The sequence below is a fragment of the Macadamia integrifolia genome, unplaced genomic scaffold, assembly GCF_013358625.1.
Source record: "Macadamia integrifolia cultivar HAES 741 unplaced genomic scaffold, SCU_Mint_v3 scaffold535, whole genome shotgun sequence".
NCBI lineage: Eukaryota > Viridiplantae > Streptophyta > Magnoliopsida > Proteales > Proteaceae > Macadamia > Macadamia integrifolia.
In genome coordinates this window covers 137,737-158,353 of record NW_024870476.1, presented here as the reverse complement: position 1 = coordinate 158,353, position 20,617 = coordinate 137,737, and the positions used below count along the sequence as shown (strand labels likewise).

The 20,617-nt window shown below is 40.8% G+C and overlaps 2 protein-coding genes across 4 annotated transcripts in view; both read left to right on the top strand.

Annotated features, from left to right (window-relative positions):
- Positions 1 to 13,741, top strand: part of LOC122069108 (transcription termination factor MTERF4, chloroplastic-like) — a 42,605-nt gene extending 28,864 nt beyond the window's left edge. For 2 of the 3 annotated variants that reach the window (XM_042633041.1, XM_042633039.1), the window contains 2 exons: positions 10,463 to 10,576; positions 13,502 to 13,741. In XM_042633041.1, the coding sequence (XP_042488975.1) occupies positions 10,463 to 10,576; positions 13,502 to 13,726 (339 nt within the window). In that variant the 3' untranslated portion in view covers positions 13,727 to 13,741. The remainder of the gene's footprint in view (positions 1 to 10,462; positions 10,577 to 13,501) is intronic. The other variant, XM_042633040.1, reaches the window with a different exon arrangement.
- A 5,452-nt stretch (positions 13,742 to 19,193) lies between these two features.
- LOC122069107 lies at positions 19,194 to 20,264 on the top strand. Its single transcript, XM_042633038.1, has 2 exons — positions 19,194 to 19,796; positions 19,935 to 20,264. The coding sequence occupies exons 1-2, from the start codon at positions 19,194 to 19,196 to the stop codon at positions 20,262 to 20,264; spliced, it is 933 nt and encodes a 310-aa protein (XP_042488972.1).
- The last annotated feature ends 353 nt before the right edge of the window (positions 20,265 to 20,617 follow it).

The following is a 20,617-nucleotide window of genomic DNA, read 5'->3' as shown; positions in this document are numbered from 1 at the left end:
ATTGTGAAAAAAAAAAAAGCAATAAGGCGAGAAGATAAGCAAGAAGTAGCAGCAGAAGAAACTGAAGCAGAAAAGAAAGGAAAAAGAAAAGAGAAGTCGAGGTCGAAGTCGGAGAAGCAGCAGAGAGAGAGATAGCAGCAAAAATAAAATAAAAAATCCCAAAAGCCCCCTACCCTCCGCCTTCTCTGTTCCTTCCGGCGGCAGCCAAAAAAAGAAAAAAAAAAAAAAGAACCGAGAAGAACAGAAGGAGAGAAGAAAAAGAAGAGGAGAGAGTCGACGAAGAAAAAGAACAGAAGAAGAGAAGAGAAAGCAAGAGAAAGAGGAGAACTCACATACCTGGGTCGAAGGCTCCCGTGAGTCACCTTGCAATAGCTACTCCTCCAGGCAAAGGAGAAAGGCTCGGTCGAAGTCTTCGTTGCAGTCGCAGTCATCGTCTCCATCGCTCCTCTGTTGCGGCAGCGTTCGCTGGTTCTCCATCTCCGAGGGGCAGAAACCTCCCCTCCTTTTTGTTTTTCCCTCCTTTGTCGGTGAAACCCCAACCCAGTCTTATTTCTTCCTTCTTTTAATTTAAATTCTTTTGACTTGCTAGAAATACCCCTCCCTTTCTCCTTTATTCCCCTTTTTGTCCCATATATTTTTTATTTCCAAATCAAACCCCTATCCCACACGTGACTGACACACCCTTTTGTGGTTTAATTTGAACTTCCAAAAAAAAAATATATATTATTTACTATTCTGTCCCTACCCTTTAAGCCTCCAGTTATTTACTATTCTACCATTATTCTTTGAGTGCTATTTTGTTACTCATCACCATGGTAGCCAATAGTGAAGTTGTTCAACAACTGAATTCCTACAAAGGAGAAACTGATACAAAATTTGATGCTCTCACTAACATGGTCACGTCCCTAAAAATAATGGTGGAATCTATGCAAGTTTCTATTGATCGTTTGGTGGCAGCAGATAAAGGAAAGAGTCCCATTCAGTCTGGGGATTCGTCCAACACCACCCCACAGGATCTGCCAGTAACACCACCACCACTACCACATCATACACCACCACCACCACCTCCACCACCATATGGGACTGGTAGACATGATGATGGAGCAGAAAGAGCAGCAAAACTGGATGTCCTTGATTTTTATGGAGACAATAATCCAGAATTGTACCTTGACTGGATTCACAGTTTAGATACATTCTTCAGATGGTACGGGTTGACTGAGGCTCGAAAGATCCTATTTGCAGAGGCCAAACTGAAAGGCACGGCTCGAGTCTGGTGGATCAAGCAACAACAACAGAACCGAACCCGAGGCATTGGGTTGGTCACTACTTGGGCTGAAATGTATGAAGTCATGAATCGACGATTCTTGCCTTCTGATTACAAGCAACGCATGCATCTCAGGTTTGCACAGTTGAAACAAGAGAATTTGACCCTTGAAGAGTATGTTGCTAGATTTTATTATTTGGCCACTCGTTCTGACTTTGAGTGGGATGAAGAAGTCTTAGTGGCCCAATTTCGCAATGGTCTGCACCCTCAACTTAGTGCTGCCCTTGCATCTAGTCGACTACCTACAATGGAAGACGCCGTACAAGTAGCATATCAGGTTGAGGAAAGTCTGAAACGCCCATACAACCGGAGAAATTTTGCAGATACTTTTTCTCGAGGTACTAGTTCTGTTTGGCAACAGTCTCCTACCCAAGAGAGGTCATCTAGCAAGCCACAGGCAAGTGCTACATCTATGGCTTCTTCACGACCTAGTCGGCCGTATTCTCCACCTCGACATGTTTCTGAAATGTCATCTTCACGGCCTACTCGCCCATATTCACCCCCTCGGCGTGGTTCAGATAAACCTTCTGATTCTTCAAAATTCACAGTTCGGTGCTACTCATGCAATGGATTTGGACATATCAGTGCCCAATGTCCTAGCCGTTTGGTTGCTTTTATTGATAAGGAATCTCCTCTGCCATATATTCCCGAAGAGCAACTTGGTTCTGACACAGTTGATTTAAGAGAAGAGCGTGCAACAGGTGAAGTCAATGACACTCTCAGTGACGATGACCAACATCCTTTTTATGTCATTCGTCATGTGTTGACCACTCAAAAAGCCACTGAAAATGAAGATTGGCGCCGTAGTAGTATTTTTTAGACTCGTGTGAAGTGCAATGATCAGTTGCTAACCTTGGTCATTGATGGAGGCAGTTGCACTAATGTTGTCTCTGAAGACGCTGTTCGTAAGCTGGGATTGAATACAGAACCACATCCTAATCCTTACAAGGTTGCTTGGGTGAACAACACTAATCTCAAAATCACAGATAAGTGCTTGGTCACATATTCTATTGGTGGATTTAAGGATACAGTCCAATGTGATGTCCTCCCTCTGAAGGTGTGCCATATCCTTCTTGGTCGACCTTGGTTGTTTGATAAGAAAGTACAGCATTGTGGCTATGCCAATACCTATGCCTTCAAGCATGCCAACAAGACTAGTTTCATCCTGCCAAAGATCTCCCTGAAATTAAGCTCAAGAAGATGGTGGGATCATTCCTCATTCAGCGTATTCCTTCAGACGGTCTCCTCGATCCTTTCCCTAACTCGACGGAGTCGAGTTCTTTTCAGAGGAGGAGAGTTGATGCAGATACGGCTGTCCTTTCTTGGTTGGACCAGCATGACCGGCTTTGGAAGCCAAGAGCCAAGAAGAACCGGTCCAGCCCAGGGTTTTGGTCCAACAAGGGTTGGAAATAAAATTAGTAGTTTACCTAGTATTTTATTTCATGCTTTTAGTTTCCGGACTTGAACGTAGGAGTAGAATTTATTTCCTTGCTTTGGTTTCCTTTTTATTGTTGTTTCCTAATTTAGGCTAGTTTCCATTTCAGTTAAGTTTCTAATTTCATGTTCCTATTTTTCTATATATTGGTTGTAATCGACTGAAGATTTAGAGAGCAATTTGATTATTGAATGAATATGTGAGTGTGATCTCCTTTTCCCCATCTCTACTCTGATTTCCCCTCCCTTCCCTAAGGGTTCTCCATCACATTCACTGGCGGAGTGCAAAGGAGAGCTTTCACAAGCAGAGAGTAGAGAGCATTTGCAGGAGAGGAAGGCAAAGCAATAGTTGGCATAGAGCGGAGGAAGCATTTGCAGGCGAAGAAGACGAAGCAATAACTGGCGGAGAGTGGCAACGATTTGATGAAGACATGGCAATGGCTTGCCCAGCTTGAAGGGCCAAACAATTTGATGTCGTGGCAAAGGTTTGCCTAGCTAGAAGGGCTAGATTAATTCACTAGGGAGGAACAAGAATCAGTAGCCCAGGGGCTGGGCTAGGGGGGACAGGGGATGTGGGTGGGGGAGATGAAGTCAAAAGGCTAACTAGTTTAAGAGAGGGATCCAATTGGGAGAATCGAGCAAAAGAGAAGTATGGGTTTGAGGAAGTATCTATGGAAGTAGGAACAATTTACTTATGTATCGGGTTGAGAGGGTTATAGTTAAGAAGAGGGTTAAAGGAGTGTTTGGGAAGGTTAGAAGGTAAAGGAGTGGTTGGACCAGATGTTTAGATAAAGTTCTTGAAGAGGAAGTGGGACCAACGAGGAGGGGAGAGGTAAAAGAGGGGGTAAGGTGGAAGGGAGGGGAAAGGAAAGAGAGGTTTGGCCAGCAGCGGAGAAAGAGGGGATGGCAAAGGCTTCTACGAGTAGGGTTTCAGCGAAAGCGATGGGAGAAAGTGTGTTGGAAATAAGATCGGGAGAAGGGACAAGCACATCAGAAAGGTGATGGGACAGATTGATCGACAAGAGAGATCAACAGCCGTTGAAGGCAGAGTTATGACATCTTCGTCCATTTCAGAGACAGAGGAAGCTTGGAGGACCGCAAAGCGGTTATGACCAGTGGTAAACAAGGTTGAAGGTATCGGACCTTGGGGAGACCGAAATTTCGGTTGAAACTTGGGAAATTGAGGAAACCAGGGAATTTTTCCCGGTTTGGTGGAAACTTAGGTTTTGACCTCCAAACAGTGTTTTTTTTTGCCTTATTTTTTGTGTAAATCCTATTTTAAACATTTCTAACACATTTACGCCTTTAGTTTCATAAAAAAAAACACATAAAGTTGTACTTGTGTGGTGAACCAAAGGTTTGGTAATCATTATGTTGAGTTGTTGACTTAAATTCTGAAACTATACTACATAATGACATAGTCTACGATCTTTATCAATACATAATACATAATCCAAATGATCCAAAATAAATAAAAATATTACGTCATCATGAGTTATCTCTCAACACTCAACACTCAACACTCAAGACTTAGTACTCAACAGTCAACACTCAAGACTCAATAATACTCAACACTCAACACTCAGGTGACAACAATCAACACTCAGCACTCGACACTCAAAAAGTTAATTCCAGGTAGAGTGTTTAGGCGTTTCAATCCCATGAGCTGTGTACCACTATAGATGTTGTAGTCTCTCCTATGAATGCACCACATATGCGACCTATGACATTTTTGGGCCCAATTGTCTTGGTAGTATGTTATTGCTCATCTATAAGATGCATCATCAACATCAGCTAGGTATCCCAACCTAGGGAATGGGTTAGTCATAGTCATGGGTTGTGGGTATGGCACAGAAGGTTGGAATGGATACCTACAGATATTGTCAACAAAAGATGACCCACCAACTGTAGTACCATCCTGTTCGAATGAGGAAGAAGATTCACCATACTGTCCATAACCACTACCATATCCAAATGAACCGGTGCTCTTGAAGGATGGTCCATTGGCATATACACCATACCTTGGATACCCATAATGCTATGCAGTTGATCTGGCACTCTCAAAGCCACTATCACCATAATGTACTAGATTAGGGCTCGAGTCAATGAATTCTGGTGCACGCCAATGCCTAGATCCTCCACTCTGTCCCAAACTCATGGATTTCATTGTGGCAGACAAGCTAGATATATCCATGCTTTGGCCCATCCCAGCTGCCTTATCTTGAGGCCCAAACCTTTTGCGTGGTCCTCTACTATAGCCTCTCTATTGTCGGGAACCATGATGTTCATCTTGCGTGGCATGTGTGAACTCAATCTCCCCTGTGAATCTGATTGGTGATGGTTGTGGAACCGAGTCACTTCGCATCCTATCATCTTCATCTCGCATGGAAGCTAATCTCTTGTGTCTGGTCGGGGGTCCGAGTGGAAGACGATGAAGGCGACCGATGCTCTTCTTCTTCAATTCCAGCACCAGAGTGGGACTCAAATGGACAGGGTGACCTTGAGTGAATTCTGCCCTCATCTGACATATATTCTTTGACATCAACATCCATTCTTGAAGCAATATGACTGCTAGGCCGACCACCAGGCTCATCTAAAAGTGGCTCACCTTGATCTTTAACCCACTTATAAAGGGGATCTTCATCATTGTTATCCATTTGGAAGATATCGGCAAGCTCGATTGAGGTAGTATCATTCTCCATGCTAAGGCGTATGTGTTCTTTCAATCTCATATTATAGTGCACATACACCAAGTCCTGTAGCCGTGCAACACCCAATCTGTTCCGTCTCTTGGAGTGTATGAGGTTGAATGTACTCCAATTGCGCTCACACCCAGTGGTGGAACATGTCTGGGATAACACTTTAATTGCTACTTTAGACAAGTTAGGTGAGCATCCACCATTCAACTGCATGAAACAATGAGAGACTATTAGGTGAGTTTCTTTGATGGTGCATAGTTGAATATGAAAGAAAAGAATAAGGTCATTGGACCAACCAACAGTAGTGTTATCTCGACTTGCAACAGCCACTACCCGGCCGAAACTCCTAGTTCCATCTCCAAAAGCTTTCGTCTGTATGTGATACTAATGTTAGCAACTTAATGTTCATATCCTAGGTTAGTTGCATCAATTAATAACTTCAACACTCACCTCTGTGTTGATAATTTTCTGTGCCATTGGGTTTGACTCAATCTTCTCCATCAAAGTGTGAACTGCATCTATGAGATCAGTTCTCAAGCCAAGCCTATGCTTGTATTGATTATTGGGATTTAGATAATAAACTAAAAATACATAAGGTGAATATTTGGTAAGCAAAAGTATATGCCAATATTTACAAGTTCAAGTAAGGTGAATAAAGTAAAACTAACTAGCTTTATGTAGAGGATGCGTGAGCTGCTCCTCCCAGTGGTCCTTGATTATGGCAAAGAACTTCTTGTTACCCTTTCTGTACACCGCATTCACCTCCATCTTCATCATTTCAATAGCTTCCCATATGATGGGTAAGGTGGGTTTCTTCTGTGAGTTAACCAACTTCAAGATGCTCACAATCGGATCTAATATCCTTACCACCTTTTTGAGATCATCCCAGAATTTTTCACTAGAAATAGTTGCCTAGGCTGCTTTTCCTCCCTGAGAGTTAGATCCGTCCCAATTAAACCACTCCTCAGAAGCAAACATGGACCTCAATCTAGACTTCTTCGTCTCAAAGCTCTTCAACACGATGTAGTTTGTCGCGAACCTTGTCAATCCTGCCCTCACCAAGTTGCCACCACATTTAGTCCTTAACAAGTTTAGAGCAAACCGATGGTTGCACACATACCACCTGCCTCGCTTTTTCTACTACACTTTTCACAATCTTCAGACTTCCCATGTCTTTTAACATGAGATCTATACAATGGGCTGCACAGGGAGTCCAAAATAGATGGTACCTGCGATTGTTCATTAGCTTTTCCCCAGCTTTCTTGAAATTGCTCCCATTATCAGTGACAATCTGTACCACATTCTTTACCCCAACATACTTTACCACCTCTTTCAAGAGGTTGTAGATGTATTTTGCATCTTTTTTCTCACTGGATGCACCAATTGTCTTTAGAAAGATTATCCTTCCATCCCAATTCACTATGAAATTGATGATGGACCGTTTAGTAGGTCCAGTCCATCCATCACACATCACTGTCACCCCATAGTATTCTCACATTGGCTTCAGATCGTTAATGTAATCTACCAACTCTTTCTTCTGCTTTGGCAAATATACATTGTACATCTCATAAGCTGTTGGCCCCATCACACCTGGCCCAGCCCTACCAATCTCATTCAGCATGTTTTGGTAATATGGGTCACATTGGCTGGAATGCTATGATAGAAAACCCATTTGGAGAAAGCCATTCCCACTGCCTCCCTAACATTGCTCCACACTTGCTTCATTTTAATTGTCTTGAGTCTTGCCTTCGAAACAGTGCAGGATCAGAGTGAAGAACCTCAACATTATGGTTACGAGGTGGTGGTGGTGGTGGGGCTTGGTCCCTCACACTCTGGAACCTCCTTAATGGAATTTTTGGCTCTCTATATCTCAACCTCCTCCTCCTCCTCCTCCTCCTCCTCCTCTGTGGCTCAGGGTCTTCTTCAGCCGGTCGAGATGAACCAACTCCCCTTGCCCTCTGGACACGTCTTTCCTCATCAATCTCAAAATGGGCTCTGCTTGCTGCGAAAGTCCTCAATTGTTCAGCCTCTTGTTGCCGTTTCTGCATCATCCAAGTTGGGTTCATCACTGTCATAATCTTGCTCCCCCAACTCTGGCAATGTCTCTAGACAAGCATCATGATATTCATCCCTAACTGCCTTCTTCTCCTTCCTCTTCTGCAACCCTTCTTTTAAATGCTCTAACATACTCCTCTTGATCTCATTGGATACATTAGGGCAGCCCAACACATTCTTGTCTCCAACCGCAAGATGCCACTTTAGTCTTGTATCGTCACCGGACGTGATTTTTTTCTGGCAGTAATTACACTGTGACTTCCTTTTATCAGCTGATAGAGGTCTCCCATGCAGCCATGCAATGTCCCCACCTCTATCAGCCATTATGCAACACTTAAAATCTTGCTACAAACACTGTTCCAACAAAATAGAGACCGATTATAAACATATATGCATCAATAATGACTCATAAAGACAATTAAAGATTATTATAAATTCCCAACAAAACACTATATTTTTTTCATATTTAAAAATATTTAAAAAAATTATTTTTAGAAATAATTATTTAATTAATAAATAATGACTAATTAAGAAACATCACATTATTAATAAAACTTGATTGTAAATGCATTTGTAATGCATTTAATAATTTTCTTGAATTTTCAAACCATAATGGACAATTTTTCGTAATTATTTACATTTTTAAAATGATTTTATAATATATTTAATGAATTTTCGAAAAAAAAAAAAAACCGAAACCATTAAGTTGTAGATCGGCCAGTTGTGTTCAACATATATTAAATTGAACACCAAACATCAACTGTTAACCCATTTTTTTAGGTAAATGCATTTAAAAAAAAAAAAAAAAGCATTAACATGAAAAAAAATAAAATTCGGCCACCGTGAATGAGTAGATCAGATCCTCCTAAGTAATATATAAAAAAATTACTTGATTCTACCCTATTTATAATCATATTCTATAAAAAAATGATTTTTGGGAAGTTCGGACTTACCTTTTTGGTCCAAGATGCATTTCTTATGTAGATGAAGCAATAACCATTCTTAGATTCAACTTTGTTAGGTAAAAAATGGAAATCTCCACTGTTTCCCCAAGTTTCCCACACTTAGGAGAAAAAACTAAGAAGGGAGGGTCGAATTTTGCTAAAATAAGGCTTGGGTTTCTATTTGAAATAACTTATATAGGACCTGGCTAGGTGGTTTGGTCGAAATTTCCCATGTTTCGGTTGAAACATGGGATTTGGTCGAATTGGGTCGATACATGGTCGAAACATGTGACATGTTGTTTTGTTTTGACCCCTGGTGATACCTGCGAAATTGATTTCGCAGGTTTTGCTCGAGTTCTCGAACCATGAAAGTAAGGAGCTCACAAGGATCCAGTGGTCCAGAGGATGGGTCTCTTGAAGGAGCAGATAGACCTCGTGATGAACTAGATGATGGTAAGATGAGATTTCTAACATGTTGACAGTGTCTGTGTCTTCTCCGGCCACGAATGAAATCACGAGTGGAGGAGGCCCGAGGATGATGGGGAGGGGGATAAGTGGAAGTCCTGGCAGTGGAGATACTTTGCATAGGGGTCAAATGAGAAGGATGAGGAACCATCAGAGCAGCAGCAATCTCAGGTTCAGCGGAAAAATCCGCAGCTGTGGACTTCGGAGAGAAAAGCTTGGTCTGGTGTCCAAAGACCCGGCAGATTGAGCATTGTGGAGGCAGCCATTCATAGTTGATGACTTGTTGGAATTAGAAACCTTTTAACATCCATAATAGTGATGGAGGAGGGGGAGCAGCCTGAAGGATGTGAGCAAAAGCAAGTCGATTTTCTTCTTGGTTCTAATATCGGAGTAGAGAGGATGCCCAATCACTGATCCAACTATATTGAGACCTTTTTCACACCAGAAGTGAAGAGGCAAATTGGGGAGGGTAATCCAGAGAGTGTTGGAGCGAAGGTCCACCTTGCTTAGATGCACATGCTGATCCCATTGACGTAGAAAGACCGGCTTCCTTCCAACCTGCCAAGGACCTCCTTCTAGGGCAGTTAGTTTGTCATCCTCGTCGGAGTAGTTGAGGAAGAAAATTCCGTTATCTAAAAGGTATGTATATAGGCAGCCTCAGATCCTCCAGTGCTTGGTGAGATGTTTTGACAATGTTGAAGGGTGGTCTGCTGCCTAGAAAGTGACCAATCAAACAGTTCTTCCACTTAGAAATCTCAGAGTCAAGCAAGCCTGCTGGACAGACTGACTATCTTGTCATCGATCAGGGATGGGGAGACAAAGTGAAGGGAGAAGCCTTCCTTAGAAGGGAGAGGAGAACTGAAAAGGGAGATGAATGGTTTGGGAATAGAAGGGGAGTAGGGAGAGGAAGGGGTAGGAGTCTCAGGGGGAGAGGCTGGGGAAGGACTTCCGGTTGCTGAACCCACCGGAGGGGAGGAGGACATGGAGAAGCTAGGACATGGATTCAGGGATAGGGATGGGGATGGGGATGGGGATGGGGAGGGGGAGGGGGAGGGGGAGGACATGGGGGAAGCTAGGACGTCTTGGTTTGAATAAATTGTATGTTATCTCGTTGGAGAAGAAGTTGGGGGATAAGGTTTGGAGCAGTCGATTTTACTTGGCAGTCCCCCTCATTGTGTACTTATAATAATTAAAACCAATAACCTTCAATTAGAGACCTTGTGGAAATAGGAAACAGAAATCCTAATCTAACCAATTTAGGAAACAAAGTGCTAGCCTAAGTCTGGCCTACCTAGGAAACAATAAACCAAAGATAAAGTCAACAACTAATCACAATAGGGACAGACCTCATTATCGATTTATCGTGACACATACTTTAACATTAGGGAATATCTGTTATGTTTTGCTTGAGGCTTTGATCTATGCTCTTGCTTGGATTCATGTTCTGATTTAAAGTTGTCGATATTGTTACCCATTGCAGTCATTTATATATATATATATATATATATGAATCTGAGCATGTTTCGTTTCTTGTCTTCTAGGTTGGTGTAGCAAACAAAGATATTGGTAGGATGCTGCTAAAATATCCATGGATGTTGTCAACATGCATTCTAGAAAACTTAGAGGAGATTCTTTCTTACCTTGATATGGAAAAGGTACATTACTTGATATGTAAATACATAGAGGTTCAGTTGTATAAAAATATGCCATGATTTTGTACTTTTCCTCCCTATATCCACTTAATGCTGAAATATGCTTTATACACATACCCAAATGTAAAGGCTTGTATTTGCATGTCTGTTGGCATGCTGTATTGTAGCTATTATGCAATTTGCTTCTCTCATTGGTGTTTACAATTGATTTTTTTTTGAAGATGGATTCTAATTACTTAAAATAGTAACTCTTGTGGTCTTATATATAATCCATTTGAAATTAAAAGAATGTACAAGTGAACCCTACCCCCACAAAACAAACAGGCACCCACACACACAATAGTAAATTTCCATCCGGCTTTTGCTAATGATGTTTACCCACAGAAAGATCGGGCATCTTAGAAAGTCATGATTAGCGGCTGAGAGTGTCTGGGAAGGTACTTTGTATGCAAGCATTGGATGAAATTTAGATGGGTGCAATTAAGAAGCCCCTTAGTGCTCCCAGTTCTTTGAAGGCACTGCCCAAGAACCCCAGCTTGAACCACAAGATGTCAATTGCTTCCTCTGACAGTGAGCTTAAGAGCTCCAATGGGTCCATATCTTCCCCAATCCAGGGATACAGACGTAGACCTAAGAACTTTTCTGGTTCGAGCTGCTTTAAGGCCTCTTCCAGCTCTCCTGAGATCTTGATGCACCCTCCCCCTCTTTCCAAATGACCCCCTGGTCCACATGGAACGTCCGAGAATTAAATTCTTGACCAAGCATGCTTCTATTCGCTCACGCATCAAGTCCTCCCGCGCTGAGATTTGCTGCCTCCACGAAACTAAGGTTCTTGAATTTAATGCTTCACGCATTGCTGCTTCCATCGCCCTTTTATGGTCCTTTCTTGCTAACTATGCCCATGCTCTGAATGGTTGTATCTGGATCCTTTGGAACCCCCTCAAGTTCTGCATCTCCATCAGTTCATCTCCCTCTCAATTCATCCATCTTTCTATTTTTGATTTGTTGGGATCGGCGTGCTCAGGATAGAGTCCGTCACTGGTCTGACCTTTGTTCTATCTCTTCCTTGGTTGGCCCCTCCCCCTGGGCCTCACGGGAGACTTTAATGTGGTCTGCGCCAGCCATGAGAAAATTGGTGGTCTCCCTGTTGACCCCTCTTCTGTTGATGGCTTCAATGACTGCCTTGACCTTGATGATATTGGGATGTTCGATCTTAGATGGTCTGGTGGTAAATTCACTTGGCAAAGTCATTGTTCCGGCACCAATAGGTTTGCTTGTAAGCTTGACAGGGTCCTCACGAATGAGGCTTGGCTGTCCTTCTTTCCCTCCTCCCATGCCTCTTTTGAGCTCCCAAGCATTCTGATCATAGCTCCATTTCTCTCTATGTCCGTCTGCTCATTTTGTTTGGCCCCAAGCCTTTCAAATATTTCGATATGTGGTGCCTTCATCAGGACTTCCTTCCCCGAGTCAGAGAAGCCGGGTCCGTTCCTGTGCAGGCCTTCTCTCCCTCCTTGAGGCTTTTGCTAGAAAGCTCCAGAATGTTGAATTTGCTCTCAAATCTTGGAACTCCTCTTCCTTTGGTAACATTTCTTCTAGGGTTGCTTCATGCAGTGATAAGCTTGCTTCTATCTAGCTCAGGCTGTAAGGTGGCCTATTAAATTCCTTTCTTACAGATAAAGAGAAGCTCGCCTTTTCCGAGCTCTCTTTGCTCCTCGGTAAAAAAAGAAAGCTTCCTGCATAAAAAATATAGAATCAAGTGGCTCTAGCTTGGGGATTCGAACTCTGCTTACTTTCATTGTTCCCTCAAAGCCCATGTGAATTCCATTCCCTCGCTCTCCTCCACCACTGGTTCTGTCCTTCATGAACCAAAACTGGAACCATGGGTCAGGTTTGGACCAAAAACTAAATGAAGCTGACCCAAACTAAAACTGCAGGCCATCTTTCTCTTCTTTTTATTGCTGGAAATCTGCCTCACCACCTGTTTCTTTAATGGGCTGATGGATGTTCATAGTTGTCAAGGTGTCGCCTAGGAGTTCAGATGCCCTTTGCTAGGAGGGTGTCTTGCTGGTTCCACCTTGTTTTTTCCCCTTCAACACCTAGGGTTGCCTAGTCACCGTGGCAACTACGTTGTTGAGGAAAAAGTTGGCTGATGACCTTATCAGAATGGAGAAAGAGATGGGGGTATATCTCACTAATTTGAGTGAGATCAAAGTAAATACTCCTATCTCGAAGATAACCCTATTGATGCAGAGATACTACCATTGGATGAATCTCACATATTATTTATTTTAATTAAATATAAGTAAGCGAGTTTTGGAATATTTTGTTCATCATTGCTGTTCTATATTTCTTTATGATGCCATACTAATAGATGGTTACTAAATGATTAGTCTAATAATAGCTACAACATGAAAGAACCTTACAACATTGAACATACTTTTGAATTCTTACTAGTAATAACTAATAACAAGCTAGGGTTTTGGGATTACCATTATAACTGTTGGCTTGGTACATTAAGTAACATTGGGAACTACTATCACTATAATTAATTTTTTCCTGTATTCCATTATCACTTTTAATAATGTTTTAATGCTCATTAAATAATGTTTAATATATAAAATCTGATCAAACACTTAGTGAATGCTTCAGAAGGGGTGTTAAACGTGGCTTCTGTCTTGGTGCTAGATGTCTTTGGTGTGCGTTGTATATTATCAGCATTAGTGGTTCATCAGTCCCTTGATGTTTTCTACTTTAAAGGCTTCAAGGACTATGCATTGTTTTCTTGCAAAACAAAGTCTCTAATGTTATCAGCAATGCGTAGTTCTTGCCCCACTGGACCTCGCAATGCGGGAGCCTTGTACACTGGATACGCCCTTTCTATGTTGATTTGTATCCCTATTGAAATGTTGAGGGGCTTACTCATTCCAGGTACCAAAAGCACATGTGGAGAAAGCAGTCAAAAGTTGGCCACATCTATTGGGATGCTCAACAAGCAAAATAAAATATATGGTGGAACAATTTGAGGGATTGGGTGTTAAACAGCAGAAGTTGGGTCAGGTTATTGCTTCAAGCCCTCAGCTGCTACTACGAAAACCTCATGAGTTTCTCGAGGTTAGCCATTGTGCTTTTCTTCATATGTTCACTAACACTTGAAGCTCCATATTTGATGCTTTTATTGATTGTTATGCTTTACGGAGAGGAAAAGTCTAATTATACTGAATAGTTTGTCTTATTTGGATGCATGAAAAATTCTGTTGTCCAAGTCAAACCATGTTGGGAAGTTATTAAACCCAGCACCAGTAGTTTGATGTCCATGAGTTTATTCAGTTACTCTCTCTATAAGAATATCAACAAATAATATTTTTTTGCTGGAAAATGAGATAATAGTTGTCGAAATCTTCAAATGATCAATCTTAAATCTTGTTTCTGCTCTCCGAAACAGGGCTTTAGTAGACATATCACCATGTTGATTTGCAGAGAGAATAAGAGGAGTAGATATAACCTTCGACATCATAGCATCTCTCACAAAGTGACAGTCAGCTTAAACATGTTTTGTCCTCTCATGAAAAGTTGGATTACTAGCAATATAAATCGCTGTATGATTGTCATAAAACATCTATATAAGCTTATTATAGGAGATCCTAGTTCTTGCGTAAGAGACTTTGACCACAAACTTAACTCACAAGCTGTATGAGCCATAGCTTGATTCTCAGCCTCGACACTTGATCTACTACCCATAGTTGGCTACTTTTTACTCATCCAGTAACCAAGTTACCATTAGCAAAGGTACAATAACCAGGTGTAGACATCCTATTAGCCTCAGTTCCAGCTCAGTATCTATCACTATACCCCACCACATCAAGATGTTGATGGGGCCTATAGATCAAACCGTTCCCTATGGTATGCTTAAGGTACCAAAGAATGAAACCTGTTCACTCCCAGTGCACCTCTTTAGTCGATAAACTGATTGACAACCCCAATAGCAAAAGACATATCAGGCCTAGTAAAGTCAGGTATATGAGCTTGCCAACCAAGCTTATCTTAAAAAGGTTTACCTTCATCAATTCCAAATTTTACACGAGGATCTATTTGTGTATCTGCTGGTTTAGCATCTAACATTCCAGTCTCAGCACGAAGATCCAACACATACTACATATAAGACAATCTAATGCATTTATTACTTCAAACGACTTCAATACCCAGAAAATAATGGAGAGAACCAAGCCCCTTCATTTGAAATTTTTTGTGCAAATACACTTGAACATCTTTAATACCAACGAAATCATTTAAAAGTGGGTACCAACGCTTGATATATTGTGTTTGTGGTACCTTTTTTTATATTTCCAACTTTGCCCATTCCACCACCTCTATAAACTTCTTCCCATCAATAGGGAGATGGTTTGAACTAGAGAAAGCAAACATTGTGGTTTGATTTGGTGATTTGGTTTATTCTCTCACCATTGTTTCTTGTTAAAGTGCCTAGATATGATGGATATACTCTGTAGTAGATTCTGTATAGATGAAGGATAAGGATTATGACTCATCCTTAACTAACATCCCATGATTGTAATACCTTCTCATATTATAAATAAAATTGGCCTCTCTCATATCTAACAAGCCAAATCACTCCCATAATTCAATTGTATCAGAGCAAAAAACCCTAAAAGAGTTCTTTTATTTTTCTACCGCCAGTAGGGTCAACACCATGAGTTCTGGAGGCTCTGACCTCACCGATTAAGCATGGTAGACTGCACATGTGTAGACACCGAATTTTGTCACCCCCTGGCAATGATGACAATTTGAAGGATTACATGTTGGATATTTTAGACTTGGAGAATTTTCAAACTTAGAGTAGAAAATGACCATTTTTTCCTATAAACTTTCAAGAGAAAATGTTTTCAAAAATTAGAATTTGATGTTGTGGATTATTGTTATTTGTCCCCTCAAGTCGGACATTACACTTTGATGCGAGAACTATGCGAATCGACGCTCGATTCTCTCCTTTATTATATGATCCGGGTCCCTACTTTATGCATATTTTCGTAAAGGTTCCCGATCGAGACTACAATCGTGTCTCACATCATTGGATAGTGCTCGGACTGAGCTTTCTAATGACATATTACACGTCGAATTCCGACAAACGGTTTAAAAGATATGACCCCCGAAAGTTGACTCCAAAGTTCGGTATCAGATTCCATTCCGAGCAGCCAAAGAGTGCCACATGGCGCCCAAACCCTTTGTCCAAAAACAAGCCTTTTTGGATTATTCTCTCTAGTTTTTTAGTTCCACATCGGAAATAAGAGAGAATTGTCCCAAGTCCCAAGGCTATAAGAATAGCCCTTCCTCTCTTCCAGAGGAGGAGAAAAATTTGGGAGAAGGAATATGGCCCCATGAAGGTTTTTGCTAATTCTCTCTCTCTAAATAAAGAATCTCTCCAAGTATAAAATTTTGAATGTGTAATTCTTCCTTGAGCCGGGAAACCTAGTCCGGTTCGGTTCGATTTTGGTCTTGAAGCACAAGGGTTATCTCCCCTTGTTTCTTGATTAAAGCCGGTTTAATGTATTTTTCTTCTCCTAATTGCAGTTTAGAACTAGCTTATCTAATTTAATAGATTAATTTCTAATTTATTAATAATTGATTTTTTTAGATTAATTATGTTTAATTAGTTTCAGTTTGGTTCAATACGGTTCATTAGATGTGAATTGATTTATTCCGGTCCAATTAAAGGTATTTAGGTTTAATTGATTCTTTTAGATTAATTAGGTTTAATTGGTTTTTTTATTTAAGATGCTTACTTAAGTAGATTTGATTTGGTTTAGTTTTTTTTTTTTAAATTGTTTTTGTTCTTTTAATCTAGACCCTTAGATTAGGATCTCAGCTGTAACCTAATCCCATTTCTTCTTCTTCTTCCTCTCTTCCATCTTTCTTCTCCAGCCGCCCCTCTCCACTCCCTTCTTCTTCCTCTTCTATTCCTCCTAACCGAACCTGCACCTCCTTCTCTTCTTCTTCTTCTTCTTCTTTTCTTCTTCCCCGCTGCTGCAACCACTAACCGGCAGCCACCGAACTCAACCTCTCCTCCTTCTCTTCTTCTTCTTCTCTTTTTCTTCCTAACCGAACCTGCAACTGAACACCTTTTCTTCCTCTTCTTCTCCTCCTGCTACTTCTTTTTCTTCCTAACCGAACCTGCAACCGAACACCCCTTCTTCTTCTTCTTCTTCTCCTTCTTCTCATCTTCTTTTTCTTTCCTTCCTCCAAAATCTGCAGCGACCGAACCCTGCAACTCACTTCTTCTTCTCTTCTTCTTCCCTGCTGCTGCAACCGGACCTGCAGCCACACCTTCCTCCTCCTTCCTTCTTCTTCTTCTTCTTCTTCTTCTTTTTCTCTTCTTCTTCCCTGCTGCTGCAACCGGACCTGCAGCCACACCTTCCTCCTCCTTCCTTCTTCTTCTTTTTCTCTTCTTCTTCCCTGCTGCTGCAACCGAACCGCAGCCGCACCTTTCTCCTCCTTTCTTCTTCTTCTTCTTCTTTTTCTTTTTCTCTTCTTCTTCCCTGCTGCTGCAACCGAAACCTGCAACTACTCCTTATTCTTCTTCTTCTTCTTCCTCTTCTTTTCTTTCTTTTCTTCCTTTGCTGAAACCGAATTCCACCATCTTCTTCTTCTTTCCTTCACTTGGCCGCATCATTCATGTCTAAACCTGCAACCAAGTCCATCCTCACCTTCATTCCTTCCATTATCGAAATCTGAACCATATTCTTCTTCTTCTTCTTCACTACTGAACCAGCACCAACCGAACCCCCCCTTTTTCCCTCTTTTTTTTTTAATTTCTTTTCTTCCTTTTAATCTAAANCCCCCCTTTTTCCCTCTTTTTTATTTCTTTTCTTCCTTTTAATCTAAATTCAACTTCACAAAAAAAAACCTTAAGCTTAGTAGTAAATCTAGCTTAGGTATTTTATTTTACTTTCAACATGGTCTAATCATATTTCTTACCATTTGTTGGAATATTTTTAATCTATATCATACTCTAATTGGATTCCATCATATCTGGTTTAATAATTTTGCTTTAATTTATTGTAGCTAATCTAAACAATTTAGGTTAACCAATTTTTTTTATCTATTTACCAGTTTAATTAGGTAAATCATAACCTTAGAGCAATTTAGATTTATTTCATATAATGTAGTATATACTTAGATTTAGCATATCCGCTTTTTTTTTTACCTAATCTAGGATAGTTTTAGGCATCTTTCACTTAGTTGTTCTAAAATCCATTAAACAATAAGATCAAAGTAGGACTCATATTGCATTCAACCAATCTTTTAGATTCAATTTTAAACCCTAGATAAGTGTAACTAGACTAACTAGCTTTAATTACATCCCTCTTTTGATCATCTAATATAGTTAATAAACATAGTTTTAATCTAGTTAAAAGTCATTTGCAAACTAGCATAAATAGGATTCCATGCCATACTTTACTTTACCAACCATTTAGATACCGCTTGCAAATAATCTATTATAGGATCTCATGATGTGTTAAATCTTTAATCATACCAATTAGTTCAATTTAGGATTTTATAATTTTATTAGCCATCCATCTAGGCTAGGCTCAATTAAGCCCATTAGTTCAATTTAGGATTTCATAAGTTCATTAATCATCCATCTAGGTTAGACTCAATTAATCGAATTAATTAATTTAGGGTTTCATAAGTTGCTAAACTAATCCCATGTTGGGCTTTGATGGTAAAAGAGGAGATTTCCAAGCAACTCAGTGTAGGGTTCATTGAGGTGACGAGGTATACTGAATGGTTGGCAAATGTCGTAGTTGTACCAAAGAAGGATGGTCGGATTAGGTTATGTGTGGATTATAGGGACATTAATAGGGCGAGGCCCAAAGATAATTTTCCCTTACCACACATCGATCTTTTAGTGGATAATACTGCGGGGCATGTGCTTCTATTATTCATGGATGGGTTTTCTGGTTACAATCAGATCCAAATGAATCCCAAAGATAAAGACAAGACATCTTTCACTACGGATTGGGGCACTTATAGATACAGGGTGATGCCTTTTGGTTTGAAGAATGTAGGTGCTACCTACCAAAGGGCCGCCACCACTATCTTGCATGATTTGATACACAAAGAAGTGGAGGTGTATGTAGATGACATGATTGTCAAATTGATTAATTGAGAAGGGCACTTTAAGGCTTTAAGGGTTTTCTTTGAGAGGATCAAGGAGTTCAAACTGAGACTGAACCCACAAAAATGTGTATTTGGGGTGACAGGTGGTATGCTTTTGGGGTTCATGGTAAGTGAGAGAGGTATTGAGATTGACTCATCCAAAATCAAAGCGATAACAGAAATGTCACCTCCTCAAACGGAGAAGGAAATTCGAGGGTTTTTAGGAAGGATCCAATACATTAGTCGGTTTATTTCTCAACTAACAGCCATATGTGAATCGATCTTCAAATTACTGAAAAAGGATCAACCTAAGAGGTGGAATCCTTAATGCCAATTGGCTTTTGATCGCATCAAGAGCTACCTGGTAAACCCACCAATCCTCATTCCCCCTACTCCCGAAAGGCCATTATTGTTGTATCTCTCTGTATTAGAAACCTCCATGGGATCGATGGTGGCTCAGCATGGTCTAGATGGGCATACAGAGCAAGCAATTTATTACCTTAGTAAGAAGTTCACAGACTGTGAGACAAGGTACACAACCCTAGAGAAGACTTGTGCAGCTTTGGTTTGGGCAACAAGGAGGTTGAGACATTACATGTTGACCTATTCAGTCTTTTTGGTATCCAAAATGGATCCCATCAAGTATCTTTTTGAGAAACCCACGTTGACAGGAAGATTAGCACGTTGGTTATTGCTCTTAGCGGAGTTCGACATTGTGTATGTCACCCAGAAGTCCATCAAGGGTAGTGTCATCGCTGAACATCTATCCGCACATCCAGTTGTTGATATGAGGCCTTTGAATGACATATTTCCAGATGAAGATGTAGTTTCTGTCGAGGTTGAAAATGAAGTTGGCATTTGGCAAATGTTCTTTGATGGAGCTGCCAATCATAAAGGTTGCGGAGCCGGAGTTCTACTTATAACTCCTGAAGGGTTGAACATACCCATGGCATATAGGTTGGACTTTGAGTGCACCAACAACATGGCCGAGTATGAAGCTTGCCTCATGGGATTGAAAGTAGCCATCTCTATTGGGGTCAAAAGATTGGAAGTATACGGAGATTCGTCGATTGTCATATGCCAAGTCTAAGGTAAGTGGAAAACAAAGGAGGAAAAGTTAAAACCATATCAAGGGTGTGTAGAGTCTCTAATGAAGCAGTTTACAGAAATTAGTTTTGACTATTTCTAGAGGGACAATAACAGGTTTGCTGATGCTTTGGCTACTTTTGCATCGATGGTCAATTTTGGTCTGGGTGAGCAAATACAACCATTTATTATAGATCGGAGAGATCATCCTTCACATCAAGGCTTCGTCAACGCCCTGAAAGTAGATGGTAGGCCTTGGTTTTCCCATATTGTGGATTTTATCAGAGAGGGGAAGTACCCTGCAGATGCTACCCAAGGAGATAAAAGGTTCCTGAGGCGTTATGCCACCCAATTCATATTACATGAAGATATTTTATACAAGCGATCTTTTGATGGTGTACAACTGGTGTGCATGGATGAAGATCAAGCATAGACAATCTTGGAGCAAGTACATTAGGGAATCTGTGGCCCTCATATGAATGCCCATATGTTGGCTAAGAAAATTCTCCGCTTAGGGTATTTTTGGAATACACTAGAAGCCAATTGCACAGAATTTGTGAAGAAGTGCCATAAATGTCAGATTTTTTCCAACCTAATCCATGTGCCCCCAACAGAATTGCACACGCTGAGTTCTCCGTGGCCTTTTTCCACTTGGGGTATCGATGTGATCAGAAAAATTAACCCCAAAGCTTCGAACGGGCACGAGTTTGTGTTGGTAGCTATTGATTACTTCACCAAATGGGTAGAGGCTCAGTCATACGCAAAACTCACAGTGGCAAAGGTGGC

Bases quoted from the DNA above. Each gene is read 5' to 3' on its own strand.
- LOC122069107 (XM_042633038.1), top strand. From the start codon at position 19,194: ATGGTGGCTCAGCATGGTCTAGATGGGCATACAGAGCAAGCAATTTAT. The intron at 19,797-19,934 runs GTATACGGAGAT...GACTATTTCTAG, and splicing joins TTGGGGTCAAAAGATTGGAA to AGGGACAATAACAGGTTTGC.